The sequence below is a fragment of the Anabrus simplex genome, chromosome 4 (genome assembly GCF_040414725.1).
Source record: "Anabrus simplex isolate iqAnaSimp1 chromosome 4, ASM4041472v1, whole genome shotgun sequence".
NCBI classification, from domain to species: Eukaryota; Metazoa; Arthropoda; class Insecta; order Orthoptera; family Tettigoniidae; genus Anabrus; species Anabrus simplex.
Genome location: NC_090268.1, coordinates 234,974,579 through 234,992,800, shown reverse-complemented (window position 1 = coordinate 234,992,800; position 18,222 = coordinate 234,974,579). Strand labels below are relative to the sequence as shown.

At 40.3% G+C, this 18,222-nt stretch overlaps 1 protein-coding gene across 1 annotated transcript in view; it reads left to right on the top strand.

The window, feature by feature from the left end:
- Nucleotides 1-18,222, top strand: part of LOC136871824 (probable RNA-binding protein 18) — a 34,999-nt gene that overhangs the window by 16,184 nt on the left and 593 nt on the right. Inside the window, exons 3-4 of the mRNA XM_067145442.2 lie at nt 8,276-8,486; nt 18,120-18,193. Coding sequence (XP_067001543.1) covers nt 8,276-8,486; nt 18,120-18,193 — 285 coding nt within the window. The remainder of the gene's footprint in view (nt 1-8,275; nt 8,487-18,119; nt 18,194-18,222) is intronic.

Sequence of the window (18,222 nt, the reverse complement as noted above, 5' to 3'; positions counted from 1 at the left end):
TTTACAAGAGAGCCGCTTGGTGAGCAAGGATATAATAATGTCTAGCACCAAGTGCGTCCCTTGTTTTAATCGTTGGAAGACGATTGCAGCATTGACATATCAGAAATATGCAGAGTGGTTTAATCTTATTTTATAATCACAGGGGGCAGGGAAAATATTCCATAGCCAAATGAGGTTCTATAGGCATCAAACAGAAAGTTATCTGGTTGAAGTCCCGGGTACGGTACGGTGAACTTGGTCAGCATGGACGGAGAATCATTGATTGTCACTGGGTAAATGGTGCATTTGAATGGCAATAATGATGGCAGTTATTTGTAGGTAATTGTATTATTGGGAATATGTTGCGAGTTGAATCTTTCGCTTTTGCTTTAGTTAACTCCTTGTAGCTTGGAATGTTAGTGAAAACATCGGTGTGAGATGCCAGTGAGACTTAAAATGATATTATTACGTAAATGAAAGTATGAAGGATCTCGGGACGAAGTTACTGTTTTTGTTGCTGGTCTGGTGAAATAGAAAGGAGTTGCTTATGCTATGAACTGCAGTGGAGAGATTAGAATGTATAACTACAGAGTCAGAGTGTTGTAGCTGGGATGAGGCATCTTCTCATTCTGTCTGCGAAGAGGAGCCGTAATGGCACGCCATGTTCGTGCCGGTGTGCGCTGGATTCCAGCGTGTTGTTGGAAGTTGTGTTGTATGAAGTGGAAGTTATCTGTAATCGAGATGTCTTTAGTATTAATTGGTTTGTAGGACAAGATCATGGTAAGTAATGAAGAGTAAATGTTATGTTACATACCTGATGTGTCGCTGAGAGGCTATTTGTTGGTGAGGTTGGTTGACTATGAAGGAGGCCCAGTCGGTAATACGCACGCGTGGTTGGCAATGGCGGTGGGAGGGGGTGGGGAGCTTTGGGAGGGAGGAGCATGGGCGGAGTTCATGCGCAGAGGTGAGCTGATGGAATGGAGGAAGGTAGAGTGGAGGTGTGAGCTTGTAATGTGTTGGGAGTGTTGATTGATAAGGTGTTGGTTTGTAAAAAGAGGGAGGGGGGGGATGTATGGACTCGAAAATTACGTGGTTGGTATTGATGTCTTTTTATTAATGCGGTTGAATGTTATTTGCTTGTGTTAGGTGTTGTTGTGTTTTAGATGGTCAAGTGGTTTTTATTTCTCGTATTGTATCGATGGGGTCGTGGTGGAGGGGGAAGTGCTTGGGTGGGAGGAGGTATGGGCTTGCTGTCATTGTGTGGGGGGATTGGTTTGGGGGGGGGGGGTAACTGTCGACGTGCTGGGTGAGTGAGTTAATGTGATATTAAAGAGTTTAGAAAAGTTGTTGCCTTGAAAATTTATTTTTTGTAGTAAGGTGGGAATTTGTTCATAAAGGGTTTTTTTTAATATCTATTATCTCGTTGAGGTTTTTGTCTTTATTGAAGTGTTGGTCTAGAAAGATGTATAGGTTCTCAAACTCAGTCATTAGTTTGCCTTTCTCAACTCTTTTTAGGATTTTTAAGTCTTGTTCTATTGTGGTGAAGTGGTGGCCAGTGTCCTTCATGTGGGTGCTCATTGTGGAAAATTTTTTTTTTTTTTTTTGGGCATTGTAGTATTCTAAATAACGGGTTTGGAAGCTTCGGCCAGTTTGTCCGATGTACGAGAAATTGCATTGTGAACAGGTGAGTCTGTAAATACCTGAGCCTGCGTAGCGATTGTTTCTTGGGTTGACAGAGTTCTGGTTACAAAATATGTTCTGGTTCGTGTTCTGCGTTTTGAAAGCAATGTTGACTTCGTGCTTTTTTTTAGGGGGTTGGCTATCTGGTGGATGACTGGATTTGTGTATGTGATGGTTGCGTATTTGGGTTTATTGGGTTTTATTGGGGAAAGCTGTGTTGTTAATTTTAGTTTTACTTTGTTGATGATCCTGTTGATCATGTTGGTGTTGAAGCCGTTGAATTTGGAAATTTCTTTTATGTAATCAAGTTCTTTTTTTAGATTGTTATGTGAAAGGGGAATTTTTAAAGCTCTGTATATTAAACTGTAGTAAGAGGCTTGTTTATGAGAGTTGGGGTGTAAAGAATTCTTGTTTATTGTTAGCGGGGTGAAGGAGGGTTTTCTGTGTACCTGAAACTCCAAAGCGTTGTCCATTCGTGTGATGTTAATGTCTAAAAAATTAATAGAGCTGTTGTTCTCATCTTCCTTTGTGAATTTTATATTGTTGTCTAAAGTGTTTAGGAATGTGAGGATGTTGTCGCGGCTATTGCACTGTTTATCGATAATGACTAATTGGTGGTATATCTTGTTGTTGAACGTGAAGTAATTATTGTTAAATACAAAGGTTAATACTTTAATAAACTCTTCATTTCTATTTTGCTTAGTCCACTGCGTTTGGAGAGGTTGTTTCGTATGATGCTGATGGTTTCATCTTTCTAGACTAACACTTCAATAAAGACAAAAACCTCAACGAGATAATAGATATTAAAAAACCCTTTATGAACAAATTCCCACCTTACTACAAAAAATAAATTTTCAAGGCAACAACTTTTCTAAACTCTTTAATACCACATTACCTCACTCACCCAGCACGTCGACAGTTACCCCACCACCACCACCACCACCACCACCACCATTCCCACCCATTCCCCCACACACAATGACAGCAAGCCCATACCTCCTCCCACCCAAGCACTTCCCCCTCCACCACGACCTCATCGATACAATGCAAGAAATAAAAACCACTTGACCATCTAAAACACAACACCCAACACAAGCAAATAACATTCAACCGCATTAATAAAAAGACATCAATACCAACCGCGTAATTTTCGAGTCCATACATACCCCCCCTCCCTCTTTTTATCAATCAACACTCCCAACACATTACAAGCTCACCCCTCCACTCTACCTTCCTCCATTCCGTCAGCTCACCTCTGCGCATGAACTCCCCCCATGCTCCTCCCTCCCAAAGCTCGCCACCCCCTCCCGCCGCCATTGCCAACCACACTGCGTATTACCGACTGGGTCTCCTTCATAGTCAACCAACCTCACCAACAAATAGCCTCTCAGCGACACATCAGGTATGTAACATAACATTTAATCTTCATTACTTACCATGATCTTGTCCTACACACCAATTAATACTAATGACATCTCGATTACAGATAACTTCCACTTCATACAACACAACTTCCAACAACACGCTAGAATCCAGCGCACACCGGCACGAACATGGCGTGCCATTACGGCTCCTCTTCGCAGACAGAATGAGAAGATGCCTCATCCCAGCTACAACACTCTGACTCTGTAGTTATATATTCTAATCTCTCCACTGCAGTTCATAGCATAAGCATCTCCTTTCTATTTCACCAGACCAGCAACAAAAACAGTAACTTCGTCCCGAGGTCCTTCATACTTCCATTTACGTAATAATATCATTTTAAGTCTCACTGGCATCTCACACCGATGTTTTCACTAACATTCCAAGCTACAAGGAGTTAACTAAAGTAAAAGCGAAAGATTCAACCCGCAACATATTCCCAATAATACAATTACCTACAAATAACTGCCATCATTGTTGCCATTCAAATGCACCGTTTACTCAGTGACAACCAATGAGTCTCCGTCCACGCTGACCAAGTTCACCGTACAGAACCCGGGACTTCAACCAGATAACTTTCTGTTTGATGCCTATAGAACCTCATTTGGCTATGGAATATTTTCCCTGCCCCCTGTGATTATAAAATAAGATTAAACCACTCTGCATATTTCTGATATGTCAATGCTGCAATCGTCTTCCAACGATTAAAACAATGGCACGCACTTGATGCTAGACATTGTTATATCCTTGCTCACCAAGCGGCTCTCTTGTAAATATGTATATAAACTGTGATTTCTCAACTGTTCAATTGGATAATGTAAATTTACTGTATAGTTACCAACCATGACAGTAATTTTTGTTACAAACATTGACACCGAGCACTATACCCTTTCTCCCCTGAGTGTTATAATGTAAATAATTTGTAAAATCGTTATAATTTCCTATGAGTGTGTCAGTTATTCTTCGGAGCACCACTGCTATCTCTGCTAAAAGTACCCAGGAATTTTATCAATTGGTGCCGACTACTTAGTCTATAAATTTATATTGTCAACTATCACCATTGTACAAGTGTTTCTCGTACTTAATTTTCCCATTGTAATGAATATTAATGTGTGCATGTTAAATACTAATCAGGTACCTGATTTTTGCCTTGAGGAGGTGATTTGACTGATGATGCCCTCAATGAAGGGCGAAACATGTCTCAAGTGGAATTAATAATAAATTCCTAAATGTAAAAATTTAGATGTATTGAATAGGTGACAAAATAAACCATTTACCATCCTACATACAAGGAGATGGCGGCACGCCTCTCTTGCCTGTTGCAAAAGCAGTTCAGAGAACAGCTGATGCGACCAAACTTAACAGGAGCACAGTTATGAGCATTGGGAAGGAGAAGTACTTTGCTGAGGACCAGACAGCGGAGCAGTCCAACCTTGAAACTCCAGGGAAGAAGAGGAATAAGCCTAAATCCGTAACGGAATTAGACTCTTTTCAACAAGTTGCGATTTGTCGGCATATTTACGCCTATTACCGTAGGAAAAATATCCTACCCTTGACAAATTGCTTCGTTCTCTTGGAAACAGTGAACTATTCAGTGGGAGCGAATCTTTTCTTAGAAAAGTAGTCAAAAATCTGGGTTTTAGGCACAAGAAGTTTAACGGGCGAAGAGTGCTGATGGAGATAAGTGATACCTTGATGTGGCGGTGCAGATTTCTGAGAGAGATTATTGACGAGAATTTTGATTCTATTGTATGGTTGGACAAAACTTGTGTTAATGCTTCTCATTCCCAGAACAAAGGCTGGACAGATGATTCAGTAGAAGGCACTATGGCAGCACCTGTTGGGAACGGGGGCAGAGTCATAGTGATTCACGCCGGTACTTCGCAAGGTTTTGTGCCAAATTGCTTGTGTGTGTTCCGATCAAAGAAAACCGGAGATTACCACGAGGAAATGAATAGTGGCACATTCCAGAAATGGTTTGAGGAAAGCCTGCTGAGCATCTTGCTTGAAAAGAGCATTATAATCATGGGCAATGCCCCGTACCACTCTGTCATCCTTGAAATAGCACCAGCAATGGCGGCTAGAAAGAATGAGTTGATTAGGTGGTTGAAGGAGCACAATATTTCTGGGGCTGTACCTTAATTAAGGCCATAGTCGCTCCCTTCCCACTCCTGCCATAAGACCTATCTGTGTTGGTGAGACATAAAGCTAATTGTAAAAAAAAAAAATTCACTTTGACTCGAGAGGTTTTATGAAATTCTCACTATTTTGGCTGCGGGACTCAGGACTCTCAGTCAAGAAGGATCCTCAAAAAGCATCGCCATAGATTGTGTGGTCATAAGAAAATCACAAAAACTGATAGCGATGTCGTAATGAGGCATACTAGGCATGATGAGCGAGGTCTTTTGCCATTACTTTCCTTACATTTAAAGGATTGTTGAATATGTCTGATATTGTCTGCATTTCTCCACTCTTCCCAGAGGTTCTAGAGCTTGCAAGATATGCGTGCCAAATTCATGGCTGTATTTGAGTCGGGCATTACATTCACATAATCTTACCAAGTTCCTCCCTTCATTTCTCATTTACAAACTCCCAGGAGCAATTCTTTTTTATTACCGCTAGCAGTATTTCTCTTAGAAAAGTATTAGGTTAACAAGCATAGAGTATCTTTCATTTTCAACCTTTCATTGCTTGTAATTTTTGCCCAGTACTCTCATTGTTTGAGATCCACAACCCAGTCTAAGATTAAATGATGATGATGATGATGATGACTAGATATCTATACACTTTTAGTGTCTACAAATTACAAAGATGAACATTGATGTGATATGAAGTTGAATAATTCAGTCTATAAAATGTACAGCTTTGTTTCTCAGTGCAATAAGCCGCTTCTGCCTGTTGTTAGGAACCCATCCTTTCATAAATACACAGTTCAAAAAAAATTAGGGAAACATGTTTTGTAACGTCTGGTATGTGAACGTTAATTTGATAAATGGGGTTCCATTGGTTGTACAGCATTACTTGAGACCTTAGCTACTCAAGGTATGTCAAATCGAAGTTATACTCCATCTGTAGGCATAGCCATCCATTAAACTGTCAGGTGACCCCTCAAAACGAAGTGAATAGCGGTGCGTCCATGTGTTGTTGTGAGGTACACAGACTACTGCGGTTATTTGAGCATGTTGTACGTAAACCAACACATTCCTTGAGACATCTTAACCAGTTTCAAGTCGCAAGGGCCGTCACTTTGATCCAGGAGGGATGGACTTTTGGTCGTGTTGCTGTGGATCTCAATATCTCTCCATCAGTTATTCAATGCTTGTGGAATCGCTACAAAAGAGACAGGCCAGTTCACGAGGAGGGTTGGACAAGATCGTGGACGCATGACAACCCCACAGGATGATCGATATCTGTCTATCTGTGCGTCTTTCAGCAACTACCAGAGAACTGCAACAAGACCTCACGAGGGTCACTGGAGTCACGTTGTCTGATTAGACAGTAAGGAAGAGGTTAAGAGAAGTGTCTTTACGACCCAGACGTCCTATTCGAGTGCCCCGTTTAACCCAGCAACATCACGTAGTTCGCCTTCTGTTTGACCGTACCCATGTCAACTGGCAAATCGCCAATGGAGACCTGTGTTGTTCACAGGCGAGTCCAGATTTCCCGTGACACAGCATGATGGACGTCAACATGTATGGAGACACCGTGGTGAGCAATAGTCCAGGAAAGCGACCGATTTTTAACAAGGTTCTGTGATGGTGTGAGGTGGCATCAGTATTGATGGCCGGACAGCTCTTGTTGTCGTCCGTGGTAATCTTACCGCTGCGGGCTGCATCGAGCAGATACTGCTACAGCATGTGTTGGTTGCTGCATGCAGTGTTGGCCCTGAATTCATACTCGTGCACAACAATCACCAGGACTGTTATCACTTTGTTTTCGCCCCTGTTTGGACATTTCTGTTTGTGTTCTGAAAATGAATGTGAATCCATCAATGTTCTTTTGTATACTTCCAGCGGTAAAGAATAAAGGTTTAGTTGGTAATATGCCTGGGTGTAAGGCATTGTTTTCTGGAGCATTGCATAGGTTCAAAAACATCTTCCCCTAATTTTTAGAACTGTGTATATATTTATTTTTTTATTTTTTTCACTTTCTCCTACAATATAATTTTTCTGTTGAGGCAGAAGAGTTGAGAATAACACATAACTTAAATGAAAAAATCTCAATCCAAGTAAGAACAAATAGATTAGCTAAAGCACAAAAATTAACATGGGATATCTACAAAAAGAAATGTCTATCAATAAATACAAAAATAAAACACTACAACACAGTTATAAAACCGGAAGCTACATATGCAGCAGAAACACTCTTTTACCTGAATAAACAATCAAAGACTGACAGACTTCAGAAAATTGAAAGGAGGATTGGAAGAACCTGTATCAACAAAAAATATCAGAAAGATGGACAGTGGCGGTTAATACCTAACAAAGTCGTGTACAAAGAGCTAGAACCCATTACAGATACTATGCGTAAGAGGAGACTGGGATTCTTTGGACATATCATGAGGATGCAGGACTCGAGACTTCTGAAACAACTAGTACAACACAATCTCGTCTCAAAAAATACCACAACAGGATGTAAATGGATCAGAGAAGTAAGAGAGGATCTGAAGGAAATAGGCCTTACAACAGAAGACACCAAAAATAAGATAAAATTGAATACAAAACTCAAGAATACAAACCTCCGCTTTACCCTTACACAAAACAAACCAACACGCACATTTTCAACTGAGGAAAGGGCACGAAGATCGGAGCGTCTGAAGAAGTACTGGGAGGACCGCAAAGCCCGAACAATCCCTTCAAAGAGACCTGAACGACGGACTGACTAAAGTGATCCTATGTGGTCATAAAAGAAGAAGAAGAAGAGTTGAGAGTGTGGCAAACATTTCCCCCCTACATTCCTGTCTTCTCACCACAGTAATAAGTTGTTCTTGAGTTTCATCAGCTTCCTTTATCTGTGTAAACTACAATTAGTAAGAGGACAGAAATATATTATTGTATTGTGTGCAAAGCTTTTTTTTTTTTTTTTTTTAATCATGGTGAATTACAGTTCTTGAAAAATTATAAATAAATATCACCTAAACTTATCTTTTCAGTTGCTGTTAACATTTATGTGTCTTTCTCTCTCTTTACCGGTACCATCTCCTGAAACTCCTGCAAAAGTATGGTCATATTGAAAAATTTGATCTGCTATTCCATCGGTCGGGTCCTCTAGCTGGACAGCCTCGTGGGTATGCATTCGTAACGTATTCAACTAGCGAAGATGCTAATAAAGCAAAAGAAAAGCTAGATGGAACAATGCTGGGATATAAGCACGTTGTCGTGCGATGGGCAAATAGTGTAGGAAAGGTAAGGTCCTTAATGACTTTTTTCTTGTAGTTGTAATTAGAGTGGATACTTAATTTTCACGACCTCATTGTAGCTGAAATAAACTTTCAGTTAATAAAGTCATGATCAGAACGCATAGTAGATGCCGAAGAGATGTGAAGTACAGAACAAGAATGGCCAGCCAGACACTAGGCCACCAGTAGAGTATCCACTGTAAAATCGAAAGCTTGTGGGTTATGATCCCACTGGTGACCAGTTGACCATTTTTATTCTATATTTAACATCTCTTAGGCATGTACTTTATGTCCTGAACACAACCTAATAATCTTAAAGTTAATTTTGAGCTCTAATTATGCAGATTTTAAAAATTAATTTTTGCTGAAACTGATTTACATAATCTGGTTATCCAGTTTTAGATATTCTGAAAACAATTTACACCTGCAGCCTTGTGAAATCTGAATGTAGTTCAATATGCAAAAACCTGGATTTAACACAAAATAACAATCTTGGAGGAAAATAACTTCTAGTGGTGGATGAAAAATTATGGAATTTTATTTGTATATAAATAATGCAATGGTAAATACATTTTTATGTCTAATAAATAACTTGAAAATATTGCCAATATTGCAATTTTACGGCAGTTATTTATAATAACAACAATATTGTTCTTAAATATCTTGAATCCTCTGACATGTTCCCCTTCTCAATTCTGTGTTTCATCAGTTCCCAATTGTCCAGTTAGAAATCAGGTCAATGCATGTGAAATTGTCTAAAGAAAGTCACATCTCCATTGTTCAGATTCTGTGTAAAACCAGAGGTCCAGTGGCTATCATCACAATATCAATACAGAAGTACAAAGCTTGCTTGTTTAGAAATTTATTTTTATTTATATCGTGTCAAGCAGAATATTACATGTATATAAAGATGTGCAAAAACTGTCTATAGAAAAGATGAAAAGAGATAAAAATAAACTGTGCACCAAAGATTCATACTGTGGTGCACCAGAAATTAGCAATGCCAAGTGCGTTCCTTGTAACCTCAAGCAGCTCTTTCTCTGTACATGTGGCAGGACAAAGATGGCATTCTAGCAGATAGGCTGTAGTCCGCACCATATGTGGCAGCAGACAGTACTACCCGCGGTTGTCTGGCCAAGGGTTTGGTGACCGTTACTAAACCTGACAAACTAACGGAGAACTAATGGCTATGGGCAGAGGAGTTCACCCTTAGGGGGGGCTTGTTGAAGTCTGTGTGTAGGAAATGACACATAAATTCAACAGGAAACTGCTGTCTTGCAGATGTGGCAGGGGACTGCTAAAGGCTAAGGGAGGTAACCCTGGCAGAAAATCTTCTCTAACGTTAGGCCTAGCAAGTCACTTGGAGAATAACTGCTGTCGTTCTCAACACTTATACAAACCTCAGACGCAAACAAAGAACTCCGAGTAGACAACAGCTACCGCAGACCCACACCAGATATGATGGCTTACAGCCTGATGATAGGCCAGGCCTTGCGATTGTGTAACAACCCCAGAGAAGACAACACTTGAATAGGAACAATCAATGTACTGAGTTTGACTGGGAAGTGTGAAGTTAGTGGACATCATGGAGAGAAGGAAAATATCAATTCTAGGACTGAGTGAAATTAAATGGAAAGGTAAAGGGAAGAAATTTGTGGAAGAACTATACCCTCTACTGGAATTGTAACAACAGAAATGGAGTAGGATTGATACTGGCAAAAGAGTTGGATGGTATCACAGATATCCAGTACATCAATGAGAGGATTATAAAGGCTACAGTTCACCTAGGGAAAGAGAAGCTGATGCTTGTGCAAGAATAACAGATTGCAGTCAAGATGAAAATAACAAGTTTCTGGAAGACCTAGAAGAGCCCATCAGTGAAGAGAGGGCGATCATCATTGCGGACCTCAATGCACAGTTTGGGACACACAGGAATGGCTATGAGAAGGTGATAGGATTACATGGCCTTACGAACAGGAATTCATAAGGGGAACATCTCCTAGACTTCTTGATAAGACACTGTATGGTAGTAAAAAACAGTTGGTTCAACAAAAGAGTCAGTCACAAGATTACCCACCCCCTGTGGGTGGGGGTGGTAGAATAACACCCACGATATCCCCTGCCTGTTGTGAGAGGCGACTAAAAGGGGCCCCAGGGGCTCTGAACTTTGGAGCGTGGGCTGGCGACCACGGGGCCCTTAGCTGAGTCCTGGCATTGCTTCCACTTACTTGTGCCAGCCTCCTCACTTTCATCTATCCTATCCGACCTCCCTTGGTCAACTCTTGTTCTTTTCCGACCCCGACGCTATTAGGTTTGCGAGGGCTAGGGAGCCTTTCATTTTCACACCCTTCGTGGCCCTTGTCTTTCTATGGCCGATACCTTCGTTTTTCGAAGTGTCGGACCCCTTGCATTTTATCTCTCAGATTAGTGTTATGTAGAGGATGGTTGCCCAGTTGTACTTCCTCTGAAAACAATAATCACCACCACCACCACAAGATTACCCGATACAGCTGGGATTGGACAGATGAAGACAGTCATTAACTATGTCATTACAGATAAAGAAGTAGACTCGTTCTGATATCAAGGTAATTTCAAATGAGAGCCTCAATAACGACCATCGGTTATTAGTAGCAGATCTGAAAGACTTTAATATACCAAAGATAACAACCAGGATATTACCTAAGATTAAGGTGTGGGAACTACAACAGATTGGAAAGAGGACTGACTATTAGGACCATATAAGGAGACAACTGCCTGCAGAAGAGGTGGAGAGTGGTGAGGACAATATTTTAAAACACCTTGATAAAAGAAGCAGTAGAGGTTTGCGGGAAGACAAGTGTGTGAGTAAGGGAAAAAGAGACATCTTTGATGGAATGAAAGAGTAAGATCCTCAATAAAGGAAAGGAACATAGCACAAAAGGAATGAGATGTAGAGAAATGCAAACCAGAACAGATGAGGGACGAGTGGAAGATCAGAGACCTTGAGCAAGTTTACCGGGACAAGAAACTGAGAGTTAAAAGAGTTGTAGAAGAGGAAAAGTTAAAGTGCTGAGAGTAATTTACTCAAAAAACTGGAGGAAGACAGCAGAGACAATATGAAACTGTGGTGCAGAATGATCAAAAACAAAACAAATTCAGTTGAAACCATCAAAGCAGTTAAGGATCCCAATGGAAACCTAGCCAGGAAAGAAGAGGATATCGGAATGGTTCTGAGGAATCATTTTGATCACCTACTGAAGAGGATAGAAGCAGATCAGAGAACAAAAGAACCAGCTGTTGAAACATACAGAGAGGAACCTCCCATTACATGGGCAGAAACAGAAGTAGCCGTTAAGAAGATGCCACAAGGGAAATCCCTAGGAATCGATGAAGTCAGTACATTCACAATGAAGTATTTATTTATTTTCCACCTAGTCGATACAGACATGATTGAAGCAGCAGGAGCCTAGGTTTTACAGTGGCTACACAGGTTGCTCAATGCAGTTTGGAAAGATAACAAGGTATCTACTGATTGGAGCAAGGGTGTCTTATCCCCTGTTTAAGAAAGGAAATTGCCGATAATGTTCCAACTACCATGGAATAACACTCCTTTTCCATGGGCTTAAGATTCTTGAGAAAATCTTAGAGTGCAGATTGCGAGTCAACTTAGAGCCACTGTTAGAAGAGGAACAATATGGCTTCAGGCCAACAGGTCCACAGCAGACCTAATCTTCAGTGTCTGTATATTAATGGAGAAATATTGTGAAAAAGGAGAAGATCTGCTTTGGTTTTCCTTGATATTGAGAAGGCGTATGACAGCATTGCAAGAGAGAAGATATGGGAATGCGTACTCCGCAATGCAAGGTCTTTGTTTTACTCAGAAAAAGGACATTATTGTTCTCAAAACAGGGTCATAATATAACAGAAAGGCGCTCCCATTTGTCAAATGCAAAAGTTTCGAAAATTATATTTTTAAACTTCAGTTTGAAGTAGATTTTTAACCTGGATTAGGTCAAGTCTGTTACTGTACGTATAATTCTGAGTTGCTTGTTAATGTACGTAAAATTCTGCTTTATAATTCTGAGTTGCTTGTTAATGTACGTAAAATTCTGCTTTTGGACTCTTCTTAGATTTCATTACTAATTTTATAATTATTATTAAAGTAGTTCACTTACTTAGACATACTAGTTTGTTATTGTACATAGAATATCTTCTTAATTTTCACTAACCATTTCGGAATTATTTAAATTTGTTGCTGTTAAGTGTGCTTTCAGGGTAAAATTGATCCCTTTAGTATCATTTTAAGCGCTTAGTGAAGAAGCAAACGCTGTTTATTACTATATACTGATACTATTATATTTTACATCATCCATTTATCATACTGTACTTGGTACATTTGCTCATTAAATATTTCATGAACCTCAGATTTTATTGTTATCAAAATGTCAAAAAATGGTCTGAAGTGTCACTTCGCCATCTCTACTGTTCACAAAAGTTGTTGTAAGGTGACATTACTACGACAAGCATACAGGTGGAAGATGGAAGATCCAAGTAGAATCTATGTCATTAAATCCTGTTGCACACAAGAAATTGATGTATACAAAAGTATTTTCTCGCTTTACAGAAGCAAGAAGATTGAAGCGGCATGTTTGTGATGAAGACCTGCAACTGTAGGCTTTGGAACTTTCAAGAGAGTGTTCAATGGGACAAACAAACTTCAGCCCATCTACTAGTTGCTCGAGTTGCTCCAAGAAAATGTACAGAAACAAAAGTAGAAAGATCTTGTAATTTGTATCCTGTGTGTCTGCAAGAAGAGGAGGAGAAAGATACAGTCACAATTTTGTGAGAAGCATCTTTGGAGAGATCTTTAGACTACATCCCTTCATTGTACAGTACAGATCAGTGATTTTGTGCAAAAAATGAAAGCGAATTTGACTCTCCCGTTTGTTGCTGAGGAACATAGAGAGACAGTGGCTCAATCAGTTAGTGTACCCATACATTCGTACACAATTATGCCCAAAATTATTCATTATCCAGTGCTGAAAATTAAAACCTAAAATTCCACATGCAACGCAAAAGACCACGCTTCAGTCTACATTATTACGGCCTATAGCATGCAGTGTGACATCACCTCGTGAGCATCAAAACCTATCTGAAAACAGTCGACTGCTTAACATTCACCCTCAATCGTGCCATAAAGCTGCAGCTCCCAAAAGTTGAGCGGACCTTCTTCACCGTGACTTCCATGATTTGCTTGAAGATGGAAAATGTTTTTTGACACACTCAACGACATTGCGCTTAAGGAATCGTCGCAAACGTTTTCATAAACATTTCAGAAAAAGTAAACCGACAAATACAATGTGGGAATTACAGAGGAGAGCTATGAGGAAGGCTAATTGAGTACGCAAAGTGTAGCAACCGATCCCGTTCAGCAGCTAAGCAGACGAGCAGGCGCAAGGAGAAGGGAAACGTGAAGGTGCAGAGGTGTGGCACAAGGCAGGCTTAGCATTGGCCAGTTGGTATTCATCTCTGTTCATGCAGAACTTGAAATGTCTCAACTTTTAGGCCCCTTAGTTAACGCCCTAATGAATGTCAGCACCCGAAGTTGATGCTGACATCTTTTTTACATGTACCCGAATGTGTTTTCCAAGTTTCATCGTGATTGGAGACTTAACCATTGCCGATGTTCCCTCGTGAGTTTCACCCTTTCCTTTCCTACTATCATCTATCTGGACACAATGGACTCTGATCTAGATTGATTCTGGGTAATCTTCCACTATCTACTATCTTTCCATCATTATTCTTGCATCACTTCTGACTCAACTGTCTTTTATGCTCTCTCCTACACTGTTCTCTGATCTAGTTCTAACCCAGCATTTTCTTTCATTATGTCGTTAAATGACTGCTCTGGTATTCTTTAGTTTAGTTGTGTCCTTAAACATTGCAATAATTTGTCACCTACTGTTTGTTGTATTTCACAATGGTTTGTGTCTTGTGTGGTTCTTCCTTTAGTACCTTTCAAGAACCCCATTTCAGTAACTTGTATCCTATTCTTGCTTCAAATCCAAGCTGCCAAAGGTTTTTTTTTTTTCTTAAATCTTGCTCATTTTTGTTACCTGTTCTTGTATTTATATTACTGTCTTATTTCTCTTTCTCTGATAGTGTACTGTGAATATGAGGGTAGCCCAGAAACTAATGCACCACAGTTTTTTCCTGCAACAATTATTTATTGAACATAATGAAACTTATACACAAGAAAGAATTATGTTTCTTCTACACTCTCTGTTTTTTCACGTAATCTCTTTCCCATTCAATGGCCTTGTTCCAGCGAGACACACGAGTGTTTATGTCCTGGTGGTACCACTCCTTATTCTATTCACGAAGCCATTTCTTCACTGTGCGAATCACCTCTTCGTGATCTTCAAAATGTCTCCCACGAATGACATTCTTCAATGGTCCAAACAAGTGAAAGTCTGAGGGAGCTAGGTCATGGCTACAGGGTGGATGGTGTAACACTGTCCAACCCTGTTTTGCAATGTGTTCCACCGTCCTCAAACTTGTGTAAGGGCGTGCGTTATCATGTTGAAGCAAACAATCACCTGGGTTGTTATGGCGTCCAAGTCTCTGGAAGCACTTCTTAAGTTTGGTTAATGTGTTGACATATGCCTCAGAATTAATGGTGGTGCCTCTTGGCATCACATCAATGAGTACGACAACATCACAGTCCCAAAACACAGTGATCATGAACTTACCAGCAGAAGCAGTTGCTTTGAATTTTTTTCTTCTGTGGAGAGTCAGGATGGCGCCATTCCATCGATTGCCATTTTGTTTTGGGCTAAAAATGGTGAACCTAAGTTTCATCACCTGTCACAATCCGGGACAAGAAGGCTTCCCTCTCAGTTCCTAAACGTTGCAGCAACTCAGAAGAAATGTTTTTTCTGAGAGTTTTGTGTTCCTCCTTAAGAAGTCGCGGAACCCATCGTGAACACTTTTTTTTGCGTAATCAAGAGCACTGATGATTACACCCACTCTTCCTTTGCTGATTGACAGCTCGCGCACCAGCTGCCGAGTCATTCTGCGTCGGTTCTCGCAAGTGAGCACATCAGCACGTTGCATCTTGTCATGTGCGACAGCTGTGGGGGGCTTCCCTGACCGTTGCAAATCTTGGAGTTCTGCTGAACTGCTTTCGGATGGCCTCACTCTCTGTGCCCAGCAACTAACCGGACTTTTGACGACTGCTGATGCTCCATACACTGCACATAAATGTTCGTGAATGTTTTCAACGGTTTCTTGCTCTGCAGTGAGAAATTCAATGACGACACGCTGCTTATAACGTACATCACTTGCTGACGCCATGTTGAACTATTGCTGCAAGTATGCTATCTGTCGGAAGAAATAGAAACCTTCAAAGAATTCATATCTAATGTTTTGCATTTGTACGATTGTTTGGGGCTGAGAAAAAAATGGTGGTGCATAATTTTCTGGGCCACCCTCATATTTAACACTGTCAGCTACCTGATATCTCTGCCAAATCATTGACATAATAATGTCCTGTCTTATAATGTGGTCAATAATTTAATAATGCAAGAGTTTGGGAAAACCTGACACACGGGGTCATTGGCAATGAACTAATAACAATGGTAAAAGCAATATATAATTGTTACAACTTTTTGAAGAGAGCAGTGGGCAGAACAGAATGTTTTGGAATTGACAACGGGCTAAAACAAGGGAGTGTGTTGGCACCTTTACTGTTCATATTGGTTATAGATGACATTGTAAAGGCAGCAAGGGAAGATTTTAGAGGGGAAAGAATGAATGTAATGATGTTTTTGGATGATGTGATCTGGGGAGAAGATCAGGTACAACAACAGCTGACCAGGCGAGTTGGCCGTGCGCGTAGAGGCGCGCGGCTGTGAGCTTGCATCCGGGAGATAGTAGGTTCGAATCCCACTATCGGCAGCCCTGAAGATGGTTTTCCGTGGTTTCCCATTTTCACACCAGGCAAATGCTGCGGCTGTACCTTAATTAAGGCCACGGCCGCTTCCTTCCAACTCCTAGGCCTTTCCTATCCCATCGTCGCCATAAGACCTATCTGTGTCGGTGCGACGTAAAGCCCCTAGCAAAAAAAAAACAACAGCTGAATGTACTGAATAGAAGGATTGAACAATGGGGATTGAGGATCAACATGGAGAAGAGTAAGACAATGGTGATGCGTAGAGGAACTACAGAAGGAAAAGGAGCTATCAAAATTGGAGACATGGAACTGGAAATGGTAGAACACTTCAAATACTTAGGAAGTGGCAGAGAATGGAAGACTGGATATGGAAATTAGTAGAAGGATACAAGTGGGGAGAGCCTTTTACTACCAGGTATGGACATTAACTCAGAGAGATGAGAGTAGAGTACAGGCAGCTAAAATAAAATTTCTGAGGAATATGGTACAGAAGATGTCAAGTGGATGAAAGAAGAAAGACTGCCAAGACAAGGCCTGTTTGAAAATGGTGGAGAGGAACCAGATTTGCCCCTCCCGCGCGCGGAGTCAGGTGGAAAAGGGGACATCATGATGATGAATACATAATACTTGTACAATGCTTCTAATATCAAATACAAACAGTTCAAATAACACTTATTCATTATGGTCTTGGATGAACTTTTGAAGGAGACAGAGGTAAAATATGGGAAAAGGGAGCTGAAGGTAATGCTTTTTTGCAGATGATATTTTGGTATGAGGAGTGAACAGAGAGCAAGTACAAGGGCAGCTCGAAATGTTGAATAAGACTATTGAAAATTATGGAATGAAAATCAGTGTGGAAAAGAGTAAGGCAATGGTGTTGACTAGAAGAGAAGGAAAAGGAATTATAAAAATAAAGGAACAAAATTTTGGAGATCTTCTAGTACTTTGGAAGCAAAATAATGCTGGTTGCAGGTCTGGACATGAAGATCGGTACAAGAATTCAACAAGAAAATGCATTCTACAAGAGTGTGAGGAACATGATGTGGAGGAAGGAACTATCATTGAAGTGTAAAGAGGTGATAATATAAGGTGTACTGCCCAATACTGACATATGAAGCAGAGACCTGAACATTGACAAAAAGACAGGAAAATAAAATCCAGGACAGTGAAACGGAATTTTCAAGGATGATAGGAAAGACAAGAAGGACAGAGTAAGAAATGAGAACGTTGGGACGAAAATTGGAGGAGAAAAGCTTTGTACACATTGAAAGGATGGAAAAGGAAAGGAAGCCAAAGCAGATGATGGAGACACCGATAGGATGGAGGACAAGAGGGAGTCCCAGACAAATGTGGTGAAAACTATCAATGAAAGAAAACCTGGATTGGAACACTGTTATGTAGGGACAATGGTGGTTGGAAGATGGAAAGGTGGCATAAACATCTCTACCCACCAGGAGGTGGACGAGGGAAATGGATGATGATGATTATTGTTATTCAAATTAGATACAAACTTCACTTATCTCTTTACTTACATTTATTCCTGTGTGTCAAGTGCACAGTATATACTGGTTGCTGTTAGATCAAAAAAGAAGAGTGACAGTATAGTTTCTTTCTCCCAAAAATTTGTAAATGACATCTTTATCTTAAGCATCGTTTTTATATTCTATGGTATAATATTTCAATATTAATGCATTTTTTATCTTCTAGGATGGGTTGGATAAACCAAAGCCAGAATTAGAAATTCCTGCTTTAGCTGGAGCAAAGTGTGAGAAGAAGATCAGGTAAGATTTGCACTTCTTCCTTTTTACAT